This window comes from Conger conger, chromosome 12 (genome assembly GCF_963514075.1).
Source record: "Conger conger chromosome 12, fConCon1.1, whole genome shotgun sequence".
NCBI classification, from domain to species: Eukaryota; Metazoa; Chordata; class Actinopteri; order Anguilliformes; family Congridae; genus Conger; species Conger conger.
In genome coordinates, this window is record NC_083771.1 from 22,086,726 (window position 1) to 22,107,298 (window position 20,573).

Genomic DNA, 20,573 nt, shown 5'->3' on the forward strand with positions numbered 1-20,573 from the left:
GCGTTGTCACTTCGGTAAGGTGTGTTTCCATTTCTCATTCTCTCATTCTGGACTTCCCATTTTTTCTTTTTCAGTCACCTCACAAACCCCTAGCACAGTAATCAGAAGTTAAAAAAAGTCCAGTCCTGGAGGGCCAACGTGTCTTTGGATTTCCATCAGCAGCCATTTTAGGCATTGTGAAGAAGGCGTGCAGACTCTTTAGCCAACCAACCAAAAACCAGACAAGACTGTGGCCCTCCAGGCCCGCTTTAACCGTACCCATAACCCCAGTTGATAAACAGGTAAAATCAGTCGGCAACAGTAACAGCCATAATTCCTAACGTTTCAGTGTTACTCTGTATAAAACTGGTTTTGTCAGCTTACATAAGCTTCCACTTCTGTTAAAAACATTTATTTAGACTGTTACATTACACGTCCTAGATCTTGGCCTCTTATTGTGCTCACAAGTCAGAGGATGTTATACTGAAAGGTTTATTGCTGAAGCCCTACCTGCAATAGGGACACATGCACAGTAGTACTGAAGGGCTTTTACAAAATAAAACCGTACAAATTACCAGAAACCCGCTATTCAGAAACACACAACAGACCGTCAAGCAGAGGTCAGGTTTGTTCATTGCTTTAGGGTAGTTTTCACAGTATTCACCTCAATGACCTAGCTTGTGGATCCGCCTTAAATGGCCCATTGCCAAGGAGACGGGACACGCGCCATTGGTCCGCCTGTCTGAGACATTTATGTTTTTGCTCATTTGACTTACAGGGTCCTGTGTCACAATGCTGGTGGAGCCCTTGGAGAATCTTGCACGTTCAGGCAGTTTCCCCACCCTTGGCGGCACTGACTTTTTCAGCGGTGTACACAGCTGTTCATAAGAGTGTAGCACACCGAGTCAATTTAATACCATGTGGGCCCCCACGGGCCCCCACCAGCCCCCACCTGCCCCCACCTGCCCTCGTCCAGCCCCAAAAATTGTAGAGCAAACCTCCAAGAACAACAAAGTAACGGCCTTAGCGGAAGTCACAAGATGACCCGGGGGTTTCCAGAGGCAGAAACGGCACCATGGTGACGTCCGCGGTCTCGTCCCGTCCTTCTGACGTCGACGTGGGGAGTGGCGGAGGCAGCGGTGCATTGTGGGACACGGGGAGCGGCGCTACCTGGACTGCTCGGGGAGGAGCCTCTTAAACCAGCGGCTCACCGCCACATCCACACGCATCACCAGCGCCAGGCCCAGGCACAGGAACGCGCTGCTCACCACGAAGCCACTGGCCTCAAACATCAGCCTGCGGGAGGACACGGAGCACATTATAACTCTCCACCGGGGCTGAGTGACTCCAGCCATGGAGGGCTGCAGGACCCGCTGGCTTCTGCTGCACTCCAGCACCTAAGTAACTAGTCAATGATTGGCTAAAGAGTCTGCACAGCTTGCTCTCAAGGCCCTAATTGGCCGCAGACTGAAAGGAGCCTGCAGACACAGTGGCCCTTCAGGTCTGGAGTTTCACATCCCTGGCATAAAGCACCTTAAAAACCAGCAACTGAAACCACGTGAAGTGAGTTTAGTGTAATTGATTGCTTTATCTTAACATGTAAGTGCTGAATATTAAAGAAAACCTACAGACTGTGCAGACCAACTGGGACAGGGCTGAGGACACCTGGCCTAGATAATGAATTACGTTTGTTGTGGTTGTTTTTTTATTGTTCAGATAGAACAATGTCCCCCCTTCCATGCTAAAGTTACATTTTAACATACACACGTATCTTTTTATACTTACTTGGGTGCAAAGACACTCCACACCATCAGATGTCTCCTCAGTATGGCTGCAGCAACGGCTGAGGCCAGAACCTAACCAGAGACACATCAATGCTGGATAAGTGTTCTGTGTATTTCTTGACTGAACTTTTTCAATTTAATTAATTTCCACAGGGTAGGTTGAGTGAGCACACCTGCTCATTTACAGCAACGCCCTGTTAGACTCCTTCACTGCTTAGAAGGCTAGCATCAATGTTTTGAATTTGATGCGAGCCATGACAGGCAGCCAGTGGAGGGAAGTAAGCAGGGGGGTGACGTGTGAGTATTTGGGAAGGTTGAAGACCAGACGAGCTGCTGCATTCTGGATAAGTACTCACATACTTGCATGTGAAAGTATGCGTGAGCATGTATGTGCGAGTGAGAGTGCTTCTGTATATGCTTCTAAAAAACTGAGGGTGTGTGTGTGTGTGTGTGTGTGTATGTATGTGTGTGTGAGGGGCGGCCTGTAGAGTAGTGGTTAAGGTAAATGACTGGGACACGCGGTTCTAATCCAACTGTAGCCACAATAATATCCGCACAGCTGTTGGGCCCTTGAGCAAGGCCCTTAACCCTGCATTGCTCCAGGGGAGGATTGTCTCCTGCTTAGTCTGTACGTCGCTCTGGATAAGAGCGTCTGCCAAATGCCAATAATGTAATGTAATGTAATGTAGTGTGTGTGTGTATGTGTGTGTGTGTGTGTGTGTGTGTGTGTGTGTGTGTTCATCTGTGGATGTACCTGCGCTCCGTGGATGAAGAGATACCGGGCGGCGAGCTGCAGCAGGGTGGAGGAGAACTGCTCGGGCCTCTCTCTCAGCCTCATCTCCATGACGACGTCCTCTCCCTCCTCCCCCGAGCCCCGCCCCCTTCGCCCCCCACGTGCCTCACATAGCAGAGGCCAGAAGAGCAGCAGCGGGCAGCCAACTGGCACAGAGATGGAGAGGGAGAAGGAGAGAGTGAGAGAGAGAGAGAGAGAGAGAGAGAGAGAGAGAGAGAGAGATAGATAGAGGGAGAGATAGAGAGAGAGGGAGAGAGAGAGGGAGAGGGAGGGATAGAGGGAGAGGGAGAGAGAGAGGGAGAGGGAAAGAGAGAGTGAGAGAGAGAGAGAGGGCTCAGCCTGAACACAAACTCTACTGAACTGAGCTGCTGTAAGAGCTCACACTGCACTGCTTCACACTGATTCACCAGGGCTGCTGGGGCTCCAAACTACACTGCTTCACACTGATTCACCAGGGCTGCTGGGGCTCCAAACTACACTGCTTCACACTGATTCACCAGGGCTGCTGGGGGCTCTACACTACACTGCTTCACACTGATTCACCAGGGCTGCTGGGGCTCCAAACTACACTGCTTCACACTGATTCACCAGGGCTGCTGGGGCTCCAAACTACACTGCTTCACACTGTGATTCACCAGGGCTGCTGTAAGAGCTCCCATTACACTGCTTCACACTGATTCACCAGGGCTGCTGTATGAGCTCACACTACACTGCTTCACACTGATTCACCAGGGCTGCTGGGAGGCTCATCCTGTTAACACGCTGTTCTCCTGCATGGATGCATAAAGTGCATAATTTTTCACCTTTCAGTAAAAATGAGCCTGGGTGGTAAAAGACACCCCATTACACCAACAGTTCCCAGCCATGGCCATGATATGCAGAAAGGTCCTTGGCGCAGTCCTGAGCCAAAACTACATTTGAAACAATGTCAGGCTTTATATTCTGGTCTAACCAAAACATAAATTCATGCAAAAGAAGTATTTTGTTCTGAATGGAGGGGAAAATAGTCATTTCTTTGAAAATGTTGATAAGGAAATGTACTGGAGAGTTAATGTGGTTGCAGGCTCACCCCTGGGGTCACGGTCAGTGTGTGTGTCTGTGTGTGTGTGTGTGTGTGTGTGTGTGTGTGTGTGTGTGTCTGTGTGTGTGAGTGCGCGTGCATGTGCGTGTGTGTGTGTGTGTGTGTGTGTGTGTGTGTCTGTCTGTGTGTGTGAGTGCGCGTGCGTGTGTGTGTGTGTGTGTGTGTGTGTGAGAGAGTGCGCATGTGTGTGTGTGTGTGTGTGTGTGCGTGTGTGAGTGTGTGTCTGTGTGTGTGTCTGTGTGCGAGTGTGCATGTGTGTGTGTGCGTGTGTGTGTGAGAGTGCGCGTGTGTGTCTGTGTGTGTGTCTGTGTGTGTCTGTGTGTGTGTCTGTGTGTGTCTGTGTGTGTGTCTGTGTGTGTGTGTCTGTGTGTGTGTGTCTGTGTGTGTGTGTCTGTGTGTGTGTGTCTGTGTGTGTGTGTCTGTGTGTGTGTGTGTGTGTCTGTGTGTGTGTGTGTGTGTCTGTGTGTGTGTGTCTGTGTGTGTGTGTGTGTGTGTGTGTGTGTGTGTGTGTGTGTGTGCGCGCATGGGTGTGTGTGTGTGTGCGCATGGGTGTGTGTGTGTGCGTGTGGGGAGGGGGTACCTGCGAAGAGGATGTGAGAGGAGAAGGTGTTGAGGGTGACCAGCGTGGCTGGTAGCAGGGTCCCGGTGTGACCCTTGGGGAACCCCACGAAGGCAGCGCCCCACTGGATGGAGGTGAAGGTGGGCAGGTGTCCCGTGGCGTGGAAAAACTGGGTGGCAGCCAGCGCCCACAAAACCAGCGGGGTCCAGGGCACAGCGAACTCACCTACAGGAGGGGCAGAGAGCGGGAGGAGGTCCCAGGCATAGGGGCAGGCCTTACAACACAACCATCAATCACCAGCACGGCGGAAAGCATGTTTACTAATGTGACTTTATGGATTAATGGAGAAGAAAACCTCACATGCATGCTTGTTGCATGATATAAACGTTATTGAGTTTGTCTCTATTGATAACTCTGTCTGAGGTTTAATTCGAGCAGTGGAAAAAAGTGTGTTAATTTTCGAGCTAGAAACTTACGAGAAGCGCTCAGCTACAAAAAGCCAGAAAGCTAGTTGCAAACAGCCTAAGGTCCAGCCAATTACAGCTAACTACAAATGACCACAGACAGGCAGTCAGCTCCAAACAGACAATTAAGAGTCAGGCAGACAGCTACAGACAAGCCGTCAGACGCAGATGAGCACGACAGTCAGTCGGTGTCTCTCACCCGTGTGTGTCCCCTGCAGGAGGCCCAGGGAGGTGGAGGAGGCGTGGAGGTGCAGCAGGGCTCCCGCCTCCAGGAGGAGCAGCAGGAAGGAGAGCGCCAGGCCCTCGGGGTGCAGCAGGAGCAGCCCCAGCCCCAGCAGGCCCCACTGGAGGAGCAGGGGGGCCGAGTACACCGTACCCAGCCCGTAGGCCTCCACGGCCGGCCTGGTGTCCCCCTCGGCGCCCCCCTCGGGCCCATCGTCATCCTCCAGGGAGCGGCGCATGCGCTGGTAGAGCTGGGGGATTAGGTGGTGGAGCTCGGCCTGCGGACTGATCCCCGTGCTGGCCCGGTAGCGGGGCGGGAGGGGCGGGCCTCGAGGCTGAGCGGGCTGCCGCGGCTTCAGGAACACCATCAGCGGGTCCAGCCACACCAGGCCGACCCCCAGCCCCAGCAGGGCAAAGGCGGCTCGAGGGAGGGTCTCCACGGCCAGGCCGATCAGCTGGGCGAGGCTGCGGAAGCTCTCCTCGGGGGTGGAGCTCACGGCCCAATGCAGCGCCAGGCACACGGACACCGAGGGGAGGAGCCAGCGGGCGGCTGCCACGGCGGGGGCCTGGCAGTTGAGGTTGCCGTAGTGACGGAGCCAGCGGCGCAGGGCGTAGGTCCAGGCGGCCAGCGAGGCCACCGAAAGGAGGTAGTGCAGGTTCCGCAGGCGGCTGTCCTGCAGGCGGGACAGCGGGGAGAGGAAGGCCGAGGGCTGGCAGGACCCCTGCTCCTCGCGACAGCCGTGGAAGGACAGCGAGAGGTAGAGCGAGCCCGCCAAAACCGCCACGCAGGCCAGCAGCGCCAGGCTCTCTCTGCGCACCACCGCGGGGGACAGCGAGGGGGACGGCTGCAGCCCCAGGGGCTTCTGGGGGTCCGCGGGGGGCAGGAGGAGCCCGTCCCAGTTGAGTCGGAGCGGGACGTAGAGGCCCAGGGAGCAGAGCAGGAACGTGGCGACTCGCCCCTCCGCGATGACGTAGCTGTCCGACATCAGGGCGGCACACCGCACGAGGAGCACGAGGAGCGGGGCGGAGAGCTGGGGGAGGAGCTCCCTCAGGCCGCCCTTGGACTGGCCCCCGCGGGCGGTGAGCCACGCCCTGCGGAGGAACAGCGCCTGGGAGGAGAGAGCGAACGCGCCCAGGCACCATGAGACGTCCGAGTAACCCCCGGCAACCAGCTGCGCCACGCCCACGCCCACCGCCAGGCCCGCCCCCGTCGCCAGCGGGCCCCGCAGGGACCCCGCGTCCCCCAGCTCGGAAACGGCCAGGCACAGGGCGCAGGCGCCCGCCAGGACAGCGAGTCCGGCGGCCATTTTGAGGGGGTGGAAGCGAGCCCAGGAGGAGCGGCAGGTCTCCCTCACGGCCGACAGGTAGCCCTGCAGGGAGGACACCAGCTCCGGGGAGGCAGGGAGGCCCCTCTGGGCCGAGCTCCGGAACTCTGAGGAGATCCGGGAGAAGTCTTCCCGAAGGACGGACTGCATCTCCGCCGGAATGTCTTTGGATATCTGGGTATACGTCTCCAGGAACCGGCTCACCTTCAGATAGAGAAGAAGCAGATTTTTGCTACTTCCTTTCTTTATTTCTGTCAGTCTATCTGTCCATCTACCCATCTACCTACAAAGACACAGAAATAACGTGTCTGTGCCAGATATGAATTAAATGTGAATTCAAAAGGCTGTAGTTCCCTGGGAATTGTCAACCATAACATGTAACCACCAGCATACAACCATGAGAATGAATCAATGAGTAAAAAGTAGAAGACAGGTGTCAAAAGGGTTAAATTGTTCTGCCACAGATTTGACCAGCTTTTCTCATGTGTGCATTATTTTGTCTGTGTGTTCATCGTGTTTTATTATAGGAAGCACTTAGTATTGCATTTGATTGTATAAAAAGTGCAGACATTTGTCACCTCACTGCTCCCCAAGGCTCTCTAAGTCAGCTCACCTGCTTGGAATTGATCCACAGCGCCTCCGCCTGGCTGAGAGGGGGCGGTGCGCCAGGACTCCCCGTGTGCTGAGGGAAGAGGGGCAGGAGGACCTGGCCGATGTTGCTGTAGGGGATGGGGATCCCCAGGAGCAGGGCCAGCGTGGGGACCAGGTCCGTTTGGGGCACCACCTCGGGCTCCGCCTGTCACAGGGGCGGATAGGGCACACGCGTCAGACCCACGCTGTTCCACCCTGGTCAAATACGTACTTTTGGATTCAAATACTTTACTACGCTTTACTGGGTTTGTCTAGTGCAGGGGTCGGCAACCCTGGTCCTGGAGAGCCGCTGTGTGTGCTGGTTTTTGTTTTCGCAACCGATTCAGACCCAAGAAACCAGGTGAGGTGAGTTAACTGTGTAATCGACTGCTTTAATTGATCAAAAGCAGGCACAGAAAAGTTTTTGAATCCAAAACAATTATGTATTTGACCCGGGTCTGGGGTGGAGCTATCCAGCTGGGCAGCGGTGTATTATAACGATTAGGGAGTGCAGTTTAGAGAAGGTTGCAGGTTCGATTCCCAGGTAGAGGAACCTGTGGTACCTTTGAGAAAGGTATTTAACAGTGATCTTCAAATCCAAATCCAGCCCTAAATTTATTTTCTCCTGGGTAATTAAACTGAATATGCTCCTAATTGGCCAAACTATAGCCACACCTGACTCCTCAGATAAATGTCAATGTTAAGGATGTGATACAATCTGAAGTGAATGGCCACCGCGGCAGCGTAGACAGAACGGGACAGGTGGGACAGATTGGAAACGTGTGGGGTTCCAGGGAAGGTCCCGGAACGGCTGGAAAACCGGGACCGGCGCCGCCCACCTGGGCTCCGGGGGCAGGGAAGACGGGGGCGGAGCTGTAGAGGAACAGGGCGGCGTCCGTCTCCTTCAGGCTCTCCCCCCCGTGGTCACCGCTGTCCGTCATCCCGTGATCCCCCATCACCACCAGCAGCGTGTCGTTCTCCAGCCGGCCAATCACAGACCTGGAATCACATCAGCAGGGAGGGGGAGAGGGAGAGGGAGATTTCACTCAGAACTGATGTGATTCAGAATTTCATGAACACAAGGGCATGGTTTAAATAAAATTTAAAAAATTACAGGAAAAAACATATTACATAAACTTGGGCTACATGTTTGTCTGTATTTTCCTTCACTGGCAAGAGAAAGAGACCAGAAGATAAAGCACCGGCCAATCACAGATGCAGACACTGCAGACACACACAAACAGTACCGCACACTTCATTTTAAGGAAGGTGACACTGACCTGATGACCTCGTCCATTTGGGTCAGCTTGTCGGCCATGGCTGGGTGGTCCGGCCCGAAACGGTGCCCACAGTGATCCACCCCCAGGAAGTGGGCAATGAGCACGTCCCAGTCACTGCCCTCCACTGCAGAGAGAGAAATACACTGTATTATATATGTGTCGCTTTGTCCAGTCACTGCCCTCCACTGCAGAGAGAGAGAAATACACTGTATCATATGTGTCTCTTTGGCAATTTGTAGTTGTCCTGCTAATAAAGTGAATTGAAATTGAGGGTGAGAGAGAGACAGAAAGAGAGAATGAGTGTGTGTGCGAAAGAGAGAAAGAGCGACAGGGTGAGAGAGAGCAGCGAGCACTCAGGAACATGTTGTCCCAGTTCAACAAACGACAGAAGCGAATTAAATGACAGCGGTGCACAATAGCACACAGGAATGCTTCATAAAATGGAAGCCTAGTAACAAATGACAAACACACCTCCCACATTGTCTCAGCTCCACTTGCCATGATTCATTACATTACATTACATTATTGGCATTTTGCAGACGCTCTTATCCAGAGGGACGTACAACAAAGTGCATACCCATAACCAGGGATAAGTGCGCTGAAAGACCCTAGAGGGAAGTGCAATTTCAATTGCTACCCGTACAACAAAGATAAGGACCAGGGCCTATCTTCTTTTTTTTTTTTTTTTTTTTTTTTTTTTTTACAAACAAATAAACAAACAGACAACAAAGCAAAAGTGACCAAACTTAACTATCCAAATACTGCTTACCTAGCCAACTAAAAATACCGAAACACAACGTAAATCTCAAAGACAACAATTAAGGTTCACAGGGAGGTAGGGAGAGATGGGAGGGATTCCCTTCTCAACTAAACACTACTCACCTCAAAGCACAAATGGCAAGACTGACTCTTGTAAATTGAATAAGACAGAGCTTATTCTAAATGTCTAGCTAAATGTCTAAATGTAAACACATTCATTTGCAGCATAAACAGTACTGGTGGCACAGAGTACTACAGCTCAGGGAATTCTTGTTGTCGTTTGACACACAGTCCCAGTGTCATGCTAATGGACACCCCCTCCGGCCCAAAGCCTCTTATTTAGCTCTGAAAATGGCCTAAACACAAATGTAGAGTAAACACAGGAATACATTTGCATTGGTCCTGACAGAAAACATGAAAGCCCAACTTCAGCTGGGTTCTTTCAAATGCTTTACGTCGAAAGCCATACCTTTCCGGAATCTTCGGTCACGCAACCCGACATCGGTCATGACACATACCATATTCTCATACCATATTCTCACAGCTTCAGAGGAATGAAGGAAGGAACTGTTCCCGCTAATGGCATAATTATGCAATTCCTTATTTTTTCTACAACATTCTTACTACAGAATGTGACGGTAATATTGACCTTATTACGAATACAGGAATTGAAACCAGGTTAAAACTGCCAGGTGATGAGCCACTTTGCACGGGTGACTGCTCTCTTGGTTCTGGGTTGATAAATAGCTTCCTCATTGGACATGGTGATAAACCATGAACCTTTTAAATCAATTGAAGCTGATCCAGAAAGCCTCATATTTTGGGAGTATAGCAATATATCATTAAACATCATAGTTTCCCCATAGTCCTTTCCTGGGCTGTCCAAACCAGTTCCTGCATAACAATTTTCCTGTCGGTTTTCAACCCCAATACTCCACACCTGATTCTACCAATTAGCAGGCAGCTCAAGCAGGTCTCTAGCTGTTGTATGAGGTGTGCTTTGTTAGGGCTGGAGTGCAACTCTACAGGACGGTAGACCTTCAGGTATAGGGCTGGGCAGCCCTGGTCTAGTCGAAAAGGGTATTGAGCACTAAACCAAAGCTCCTTTTAACCCAATAGCTGCAGAGCAGTGCTACTCAACTCCACATCCTGCGGGCCGCAGAGTCTGCAGGCATTTGTGCCAACCGTGCGCTACACCACCTGATTCCACCAATTAGCTTATTATCTGAACTAAGCAGGTAAAATCACAAGTGAAATCAGGTGATGTAGCGCAGGGTAGGAGCAGATACCTGCAGAAACCACGGCCCGCAGGACGCAGAGTTCAGCAGCCGGCCTGCGGGGGGCGCTGACACTCACTGGTGGGATAGAGGTGCTGCAGGATGCCGTTGTCCACGGTGTGCAGGTCTTTGACATTGAAGGAAGGGAAGGGCAGGGAGCGGTGGAACTTCTTGGGGAAGAGGCTCTCCCAGGTGTCGTCCCCCATGAACACCACACGTTTGCCTGGGAACAACACGCAGAGAGGGGCAGTCAGACCACGGGACGACCACAGCTCCGCAAACAATCTCACCTCCATATAAGAGCGATGTCACAGGAGCGAATCAAATCAGGAAATTAAGCATGGATGGAGACCTCCCCTGTGTGACCTAGAAGAGACCTGACCAGGTACCAGCATTTTGAATATTGACGGTTCACTCTCCCTACCCCCAATGTAAATAAATATATATACAATTTGAAACATCTTGTGAATAATGTATTAAGCTGTAATGTTCAAGAACAAGTGTGGCTTCCTGTACTGTTATACAGCAGCACAGGGAAAATGTACATCTCCCACAGGACCCTCCAAGTGGATACAACAGAAGCCTACAAGAGCCAAGTATGGTGAGTCTATGGAATCTGCAAACTTCAATCCTCGACCCGCGACCCCTGACGTGACTCACCGGCTCGGCCCAGCTGGTGCACCAGGTTGTCCTCCAGGATGGCGCTGGAGGCGAAGTTGTTGCCCACGTCGATGAAGGTGGGCAGGGAGCCGGTGGTGAAGCCCTTGATGCGCTGCATGGTGGTGGTGGGGGGGTCGGCCCGGAAGGGGTACAGCCGGGAGTGGGTCGGTTGTGACGACATCACTTCCTCCAGCACAGGAAGCTTGTTCTCGTAGGGCTTGGGGGCCAAGTTCCGGGCGTCGAAGCGGGCGAAGTCGATCTTCAGGGCGTCGATGATCAGAACCACGGCCCTCCGGAACCGAGGCTCCCCGCGACAGAAGTCCCGCCCTCCCTCATCCCGCGGCGTCAGGAGGTCGTCACAGGAGCTGCTCCGGTTGACCTCCAGTCGCACCAGGAGGAACCCCCCGAAAAACAGGAAGATCCCCACGTAAAACACCGCGCACACCCACAGGAGCATCGCCAGAACAGGGAGCCTCTTCATCCTGGGAGGAAAGCCTCAATTATTTGTACACACAAAATGCTCACCTATATGTGCTCACCATGAAAGGAATAAGTATTGACCCTTCAGTCACACTGAAACACACAAACTGATTTTTTTTTAAACCGTACCTTTACATAACAACCTACTTGCTCAACAGAAACTGCTTTTTTTGCACATGCTTTTATTTTGGCATGTACAAGAAAACTGGGTGTTTTTCTTATTCATTCTCAACTGAAGTTGCTGCAAGTTACCCATACATTACTTTTTATGATACAAGAAAGTAACCTAGCCAATCTTACATGCTGCCATGAGTGGGACATTCTGCAATGTAATATTAGTTTAGCAATGTGGATAGATTAGATATCCTACAAGCAATCCTAGCTGGCCATCTGTTACACACATAGTGACCATATTCGTCCTTTAGCGTTCACAACGGCATGAGATTTGCTGAATTTGACAGTAAAAATATCGGAACAGAAATAAACTAGATAGCTAACCAGCTGAATCCATTTCCAATCCTACCAGCTAGTAAGTGGGCTAACAAACATCACGTCAGCTTACCTGGGAAGTTTCTGGCTTGAACGCAACCCTTTGAGAAGCTCCTGACCTTGCCCTGTTGCGTTTCCGTCCTCACGCAGACAGGGTCAGTCGCGAATGGGTGCGCAAACACACCACCCTTGTGCAGAGACAGGTGTCTCAGGTAACCCGCCTGGCCCTACACTCCCCGCCTTCCAGCAAGGGGGGCTTGGGGCTAACGACTTAATTCAACAGCCAGTCGGCGGAAACGCGTGCCCGGTACTGGGAAGGAAACACAAAACTCAACATGCGCGTTCCTCTCGCAGAAAGAAGAGCTTCCGCTGCGTTCATGGCGGCGATGTCTATGATAACTGCCACCTCGTGTTGTGGAAGCGAAACGCACGCTGGCGTCATTTTGACACAGGGGATATACGTATGTATAACGTGGTCCCATACCACAACATAATCGTAGAAGTCTCAAAGTTGCACACAGTGAAAATCAACATCCACCAGAACAGGGCTAGGCAACCCTGATCCTGGAGTGCCAAGTGGCATTTCTGTTTTTTGTTCAATCTGAGCTTGATAATGGGAGTATTCGTAATGTTGAAACACTGTTGAATGTTGAGTGCCTTCAGCACATGGTCACCTACTTTCATTAAACCGGATATATTAAAATGAATAGAGCTACATCATTTTAGATTTGGATGAAGCGAAAATCATGGTCATCCCCACTACCAAGGTTGCCTACACCTGTACCAGAAAAATTCAGACACTTTTTTACTCTCATAATAAAACAGAGGTCAGGTGAGACCATCATGCAGAGGCAGATATTGTACAGCATTAGAAGAAGTTGTGCAACACAGCTCAATACCAAGTTCCCAATTACAGGCTGTGGATAGATTCACTTCTGTGTTCATTCAGTCATATTGTTGAGGTCAATCACACCTGGATCAAACAATGTTAAAACATTTTTTTAAAATACTAGCAGATGACTGACACTGGAAATAAAAGTCAATTTTCAGCAGTTTGCATCTGAGATTTAGATTAACACTTAAAATGGCCTTTGTAATCACCAAATAAAATGCAGGATGTTTTAACAGGAGTAAAAAAATTAAAAAAGCAACTTTTGTACATTTACTATTTTTATTTTATTTCTGCATTTATTTTACATTTTACCATCTCCTTCGAGACTCCCAAATGGCTTTTTTCTCCACATTTTTTGCCGCCAATCCCACACACGTTTGCTTGTCATGGCAAATGGTTAAAATAAGGAAATGCATATTATGCTCTTTATTTAATCCGGTCTTGACTTGAAGATCCAACTGAAAAAAATACTTTTTATTTATTTCTTTAAACAAGAGAGAGATGATTGTAAAAATTTTATTTTTACTTTTACTGAATAAGTGCAATATCTTAACATGTTACCATGTTTCCTTCGAGTGACACACCAGAGAACACCCGAGAGACATGGTCAAAGCATCGGCTGAACATACAAAAATTCTGCAGAACTAATAAAGAATTATTATTATTTTTTTTTTTTTAAAGACTGTCGAGAAGAGGCACAAAGTTGTAGACCTGTATGAATTATGGCATTACTCCTCAGATAAAACATGACTCGAGAGGGCAATATACTACAGCTTGAACCAAGCACACGTGCCCGCAGCATTCTCTGCGTACAAGTGAATTGTTCATGAGTGTGCGCACCACTGATTACTGCCCCCGTGGCACTTCCTATCGTGCTGAGAACATGTGGATATGCACCATAACAAAATTAAACAGCAGAAATAAACAAGCAAACAAATCTAGAGTAATGATGAGGGGCTCTGGTATCTGGTGTCCGTTAAAGCTCTGGTGCCAGTGTGTTGTCTGTCCTTCTCTGGTTCCTCCAGGGGCGGTGCTGGGAGTCAGGGGAGCGGTTCCCCTCTCGGCCCGGCTGCAGGGAGCAGAGGCGGCGGCCCTGTGAGGCCCTGTGGGGGAGGAGAGTCTGCCCGGGTGGCTGGCCGGCTCTACTGAGCGCTGGAGGGCTGCTGGGGGTCTGCATCCGCGGAGAAGTTCTCCTCTGGGTCCGGTACTTTGGCAGGGGGGCTCTCTGCCAGCCTCTGGGACTGCTTGGCCAGGCTGCCGTAGATACTCATGGCCTGAGAGGAGTCAGAGAACCAGAGGAGGACATGGTTACCGTGAGCATTGGACATTATGGCCACCTTATGAGTTTATAAACAGGATTTTTATAAACTGGAAGGAATAGAGCAAGGCTGCCCAATCCGGTTCCTGGAGATCAACCGTCCTGTATGTTTTCATTCCAACCCTATAAAGCAGGCCTCACTCAACAGCTCCAGATCTTGTGGAGCTGCCAAATCGCAGAATCAGGTGTGGCAGATTAGGCATGAAATGAAAAGCTACATGATGGTAGATCTGCAGGAACAGGTTTAGACAGCCCTGGAATAGAAGGTAGACATAAAACTGGAAACAGACCTGGATCAAAATACATAATTGTTTTGGATTCATTTTGAGTTTGTCTGGTTGGTGTAGTGAAACCCACAAAATACTCTGAAAAATTACCCCGTTTTCTAAAACCACAGGCTGGTTCTGTGAGCCGGTTGACGTAGCAGACTCACCTGTGTGACCATGCTGCTGACGTCCCCGGTGTTGGAGGGCAGCAGGATGGTGTTGGACTCCTTGGCCAGGCCTGAGAAGGCCATCACGTACTGCTCAGCCACACTGAGGGAGGCTGCAGCATTCCCGTTCTGTGAAGGCCAGAAAAATGCTGTTAAAATGGCTCACTGGACCTTTACTGCCAGCCAGCCTCACTTCAATTCAGTCAATACAGGACATTTATTGGAACTGAAATTCACTAAATTGAAATATCCTCAAAGAAGATGGCCATTTTTTCAATTTATTATATGATTTTTTATTCCCAACAGACAAAAGATTACAGAGCAATCTGAGCATAAATGCACATTTACCACATTAATTCAGCATTAATTAACATTAAAAGTGTAAAACAACTAAATGTAAAACAGAAATGAATACCTGAAGGTTAAAAGGTCCATACTGGTTAAACTAAGTTGAGCACAATCGAAACCCTCATTGATTTTATTAAAACTTGATTTAACTAGGTCTCATGACATACCTTTTTTTTCTATTTTCAAGAGACACATGGCCAATGATATCCTTCAAATCTCCAACAAATTTGCTAACAGGCGTTTAATTCACTCTCAAACTAAATGCAAGTTGCTTTTAAAAACTCAGGTGCCATTTGAGGAATACACATTTAAACGGCTGACCGACATTGACCACAAGCCTGGATCTACTACTGTAGCTCTAGATAAAAGTCAAGAAATGTGGCTTCTTCTTTAACATTACCTGTTCCGCCAAAGCTTCAGACAGCAGCTTGATGGCCTTGGACTTAGCTTCAGCTTTGACCAAAACTGCATTGGCTTCACCTGAGAGGACAGAAGGGGTAAACCTTTACAGTCACCATCTGTGTGCGTGTGTGTGTGTGTGTGTGCGCGCGTGTGCGAATGTATGTGCCTGTGTGTGTTTGTGTGTACATGCCTCAAAACGGAATGTGACTCTATTCCACCCCTCTAGCTCAGCACAACACACTGAATCATAACAGGCTGACAGAAAATGGATGGATGGATGTTAGAAAACGAGAACCTAACCTTTTTATTATGCCCAAGCCCTTAACAGGGAAAAATTTACAAAAGAATAATAATAGCATGTTAAGAGGCCGAATACAAGCAGGATGAAAGCTCAGTACTTCTAACAGCAGCTGGTCTGATGGCAGCCAGCTCTAAGTATGCTTTTAAATGCATCTCACAACTTAATTCAGTATGCTTTTAAATGTATCTTACGACTTAATTCAACGTGTGCTTTTAAACATATCCCACGATTTAATTCAGTATGCCATTGAATGTATCTTACGGCTTAATTCAGTATGCCGTTAGACGTATCTTACGACTTAATTCAGTATGCCGTTAGACGTATCTTACGACTTAATTCAGTATGCCATTAGACGTATTTTACGACTTAATTCAGTAGGCCATTAGACGTATTTTACGACTTAATTCAGTATGCCGTAAGACATATCTTACGACTTAATTCAGTATGCCGTTAGACGTATCTTACGACTTAATTCAGTTTGCCATTAGACGTATTTTACGACTTAATTCAGTAGGCCATGAGACGTATTTTACGACTTAATTCAGTAGGCCATTAGACGTATTTCACAACTTAATTAGATGTATTTCACGACTTAATTAGACGTATTTCACAACTTAATTCAGTATGCCGTTAGACGTATCTTACGACTTAATTCAGTAGGGCATTAGACGTATTTTACGACTTAATTCAGTAAGCCGTTAGACGTATCTTACGACTTAATTCAGTATGCCGTTAGACGTATCTTACGACTTAATTCAGTATGCCGTTAGACGTATCTTACGACTTAATTCAGTATGCCCTTAGACATATCTTACGACTTAATTCAGTATGCCGTTAGACGTATCTTACGACTTAATTCAGTATGCCGTTAGACGTATCTTACGACTAAATTCCGGATGCTGTTAGACTTAATTCAGGATGCTTTTAAACATGTGTGACTGGCGATCATCCTACCTGCTGCTTTGTTGATTTGCTCGGCCTTCTGTCCCTCAGAGGCCAGGATTTGAGCCTGCTTCCTGCCCTCCGCCACATTGATGGCTGCCTCCCTCGTTCCCTCTGACTCAAGAACGGTGGCTCTCTTCCTCCGCTCGGCCTCCACCTGAGGTGGGGTGGGGGTGAAGGGGGACAAGGTCAGGGCTGCCAGCCCACAGCAGCAGATAGACCCCCCCCTGGTAATCCCAGGTAAGACTGATCCAAAGCCCTCAAATGCATATCTAAATTTCATTCAATTCAACCCAATTTGATTATATTTGTGCCCTGCTTTTTTGCAGAGACACTGTCACAGAGAAGCTTCACAGAAACAAAAAAGGCTTTGTTCACGGGTGACAAGAACTCTGCAGGTTTGGTAGATGTTCTCTGAACTACCAAAAACACAACAGGTAAGACCTACAGGTCCAGAGCACTAGACACATCCTCTGCTGTTTGGAGGTGGGGTTCCAAACATACTCAATATTAATAATACTCTGTCTTAATATGTTCTTATGTTCCCGTTTCCCTAGAGAAAAGACCCAATGTGCCCATTGGCCGCCCATCTCCTTGGCCTCGCCCCCTCACCTGCATCTGCATGGACTCCTTGACGCGGGGCGGGACATGGATGTCTTTGATCTCGTAGCGCAGGCAGCGGATGCCCCAGTCGTCTGACGCCTGGTTGATGGAGTGCACGATGTTGTAGTTGAGAGTCTCCCTTTCCTGGAGCGGGGACACAGAACAGATCAGAGCCTCACAGGGGAACACAATCTCCAACAGCTGCTTTTGCTGTTCTGACGGTGACTTGTGAACACAATTAGAAGAAAAGACTCAATATGTGTGCGTGTGTGTAGGCATGTGTGTGCTGACACACACAGAGACAAGCGTACACACACTCACAGACACAGACACACATGAAAGCGGACTCACGCACCCGGAACACTTTGTCGAGGGTGAGCTTGCCCAGCTCCGAGCGCATGGTGGTCTGGGCGAGCTGAGTGACAGCGTACTCTGGATCCTCCACACCGTAACTCGCCTGAACAGAACACACAACTCCATCAGACCATGGCTGTCTCTAACTTTAACTAACAGTTCAAAGCAATAATTATTTTTATACAAAAAGAGAGCCTGGGATTCAATCAAGATTTTTCCTAAACTTTGACTAACAACTGAAAGCAATATATACTTTCGTTTTACACAAACACAGGGCTAAGAAAAGTTTGAGGAAAAAGGAACTGACTGGATTGAACTGGAACCAGCCCCCAATTCTGACATCAACGTACCTTAAAAGGGTCCAATATTCTGAGATACAGGACTCCGTCGATTTGTAGTGTAACGTTATCTTCAAGGACAGAAAAACAGTTAATCTCAAGCGTTATCAGCATTACACACAGAACTGAGCAGAGACAGGTACTGACCTAGAGAGACCGCAGACTGCTCTGGTACGTCGATGACGATCTCCTTCAGGCTCTGAACATACCGAATTTTGTCCAGTATCGGAATGAGGAAATTCAATCCCTGAGGAAATGTAAAAATGAACATAAAAATCTACAAACACCTTTTCTGAATGAACAGCACATTATTTGCGCAGTCAACTTATCAACCAATCAAAATGCACTTTTCAGCGATGTGCGTAACAGGACCGTCAGGTGATTTTTTTTTTGTGTGGCCTGAGACACAAAATCAAACTGATGTCATTCAATCAGAGAGTATTACAAGCTGAGACTGTGAGGTGGAGAAGGGAAGCTGATTGGATGATTTACCGGCTCCAAAATGCGGTGAAACCGGCCCATCCTCTCCACCACCCAGGCTTCCTGCTGGGGCACGAACAGCACCACGGTGTTCATTGGCAGGCTGGAGGCCCATCTCTGCTGCGCTGGAGCGGTCCACAGGGGCGGGATAGTTCGCCGGGAGTGCTGCACACAACCATTAGACCATTCAAAACAGAGAACAGGAGCTGAGCCCTTAACATAACTTCCATGGCTACAACCAGGGAGGGTCTAGGCTGACAAGTGAAAACTGTAAGAAGGCATCAAGGCAAACACCGGTTTTCTACCATACATAGGTGTCTTCTAGGAGGACTGAGTTTGAAAATGAAAATCCCTGGACTCAGAAACATAGCTAATGCTTCTCACATGGAGTAGAATGACACCCTGTCCCTTAATACCCAAATGTATAAATCACCATTGACACATTACCCTTTTCAAAAAGATCAGTGAAATTTCTAACAATCATTACTTCCGGTAATTACATCGTCATCATGGATTTCTAACTTGATTTCTAACCCAACTGCCAGACCCGGTCATCCCTGCCAGCTGACAGACAAGATGGTGCGATTGCTTATATCAATACTTGTCAATATGTTCTGAACGAATAGGTGTTTTTTTATTTTATTTTATTAATTAAGTGAATACGAACGTTAAATGGGAAACCTTCGAGAGCCAGTTGATAAATGTACCTTCAGTATAATATGTGGCAATAGTGACAGGTCTTTCCAACTTTATCAAATCTAACTCGGAACGTTATTTAAAAAGCATTCGCTTTCAAGCAACCTACATGTTGCAAGACAACTGCAAAACCAATCAACTGGCAAACTAATTTGCCTGTATAACATTAGCTATATATTACTCCATCTTTCTAGCCACCACTCCTCTTAACCAGCAAATGTAACGTTTAAATGTCGGATTACATTTGTGTTTTCAGAAGTGTACGTCTTACGGCTTTGGCAGCAAGTAAGCCATGGTTTTACCAATCGAAGTATTAGCCTAGTTCACATTGAGGCGCAATGCACACGAAAGAGCATGCCGTTACCTGGCTAGCTAGGCACACGCAATCTCCAGAAATATTGCTAACGTTAACTGTCTAGTTGCCTTACCTTCAAAAGAGCACTGCCAGTCCGGCACACTGTCCGAATCATACCGTATCAGTATTAGCTAACTCGTTACTTTCAGTTGATTTCACAAAATGAATGAATTCCGTTTTCACCACTTGTTTAAACTTGACCCTCTAGAAGCATAAGGTTGATACGTCGAAAAAGACTTCCGTCGGTGCAACAAATTCCAGGACTGTCAAGGTTCCGGTTGTGACTACGTTTGGTATGACGTACGTACAGATACAGTGCATCCGGAAAGTATTCACAGCGCCTCACTTTTCCCACATTTTGTTAAGCCATATTCCAAAATGGAATAAATTCATTTTTTCCCTCAAAATTCTACACACAACACCCCATAATGACAACATGAAAGAGGTTTTTTTTTTTTTTTATTTGCAAATTTATTAAAAATAAAAAGCTAAAAAATCACATGTACATAAGTATTCACAGCCTTTGCCATGAAGCTCAAAATTGAGCTCAGGTGCAACCTGTTTCCACTGATCAACCTTGAGATGTTTCTACAGCTTAATTGGAGTCAACCTGTGGTAAATTCAGTTGATTGGACATGATTTGGAAAGGCACACACCTGTCTATATAAGGTCCCACAGTTGACAGTGCATGTTGGAGCACAAACCAAGCATGATGTCAAAGGAATTGCCTGTAGACCGCCGAGACAGGACTGTCTCGAGGCACAAATCTGGGGAAGGGTACAGAAAAATTTCTGCTGCTTTGAAGGTCCCAATGCGCACAGTGGCCTCCATCATCCGTAAATGGAAGAAGTTCGGAACCACCAGGACTCTTCCTAGAGCTGGCCGCCCATCTAAACTGAGCAATCGGGGGAGAAGGGCCTTAGTCAGGGAGGTGACCAAGAACCCGATGGTCACTCTTTCAGAGCTCCAGCGTTCCTCTGTGGAGGAAGGAGAACCTTCCAGAAGGACAACCATCTCTGCAGCAATCCACCAATCAGGCCTGTATGGTAGAGTGGCCAGACGGAAGCCACTCCTTAGTAAAAGGCACATGGCAGCCCGCCTGGAGTTTGCCAAAAGGCACCTGAAGGACTCTCAGACCATGAGAAACAATATTCTCTGATCTGATGAGACAAAGATTGAACTCTTTGGCGTGAATGTCAGGCGTCATGTTTGGAGGAAACCAGGCACCGCTCATCACCTGACCAATACCATCCCTACAGTGAAGCATGGTGGTGGCAGCATCATACTGTGGTAATGTTTTTCAGCGGCAGGAACTGGGAGACTAGTCAG

General features: G+C 48.5%; 2 protein-coding genes across 2 annotated transcripts; both read right to left on the bottom strand.

The window, feature by feature from the left end:
* Positions 1-950: 950 nt before the first annotated feature.
* Positions 951-12,125, bottom strand: pigo (phosphatidylinositol glycan anchor biosynthesis, class O). Its single transcript, XM_061262519.1, has 11 exons — positions 11,856-12,125; positions 10,814-11,295; positions 10,233-10,376; positions 8,118-8,241; positions 7,677-7,836; positions 6,821-7,003; positions 4,860-6,411; positions 4,218-4,421; positions 2,518-2,702; positions 1,765-1,835; positions 951-1,275 (listed from the first exon to the last, which is right to left on the bottom strand). The coding sequence occupies exons 2-11, from the start codon at positions 11,292-11,294 to the stop codon at positions 1,146-1,148; spliced, it is 3,234 nt and encodes a 1,077-aa protein (XP_061118503.1). The 5' UTR covers position 11,295; positions 11,856-12,125; the 3' UTR covers positions 951-1,145.
* A 1,049-nt stretch (positions 12,126-13,174) lies between these two features.
* On the bottom strand, positions 13,175-19,519 carry stoml2 (stomatin (EPB72)-like 2). The gene is made up of 10 exons (XM_061262527.1): positions 19,318-19,519; positions 18,206-18,358; positions 17,861-17,960; positions 17,726-17,784; positions 17,377-17,478; positions 17,031-17,165; positions 16,431-16,575; positions 15,174-15,253; positions 14,426-14,554; positions 13,175-13,948 (listed from the first exon to the last, which is right to left on the bottom strand). Exons 1-10 carry the CDS (start codon positions 19,357-19,359, stop codon positions 13,817-13,819), a joined length of 1,077 nt encoding a protein of 358 aa, XP_061118511.1. The 5' UTR covers positions 19,360-19,519; the 3' UTR covers positions 13,175-13,816.
* Between the last annotated feature and the right edge of the window lie 1,054 nt (positions 19,520-20,573).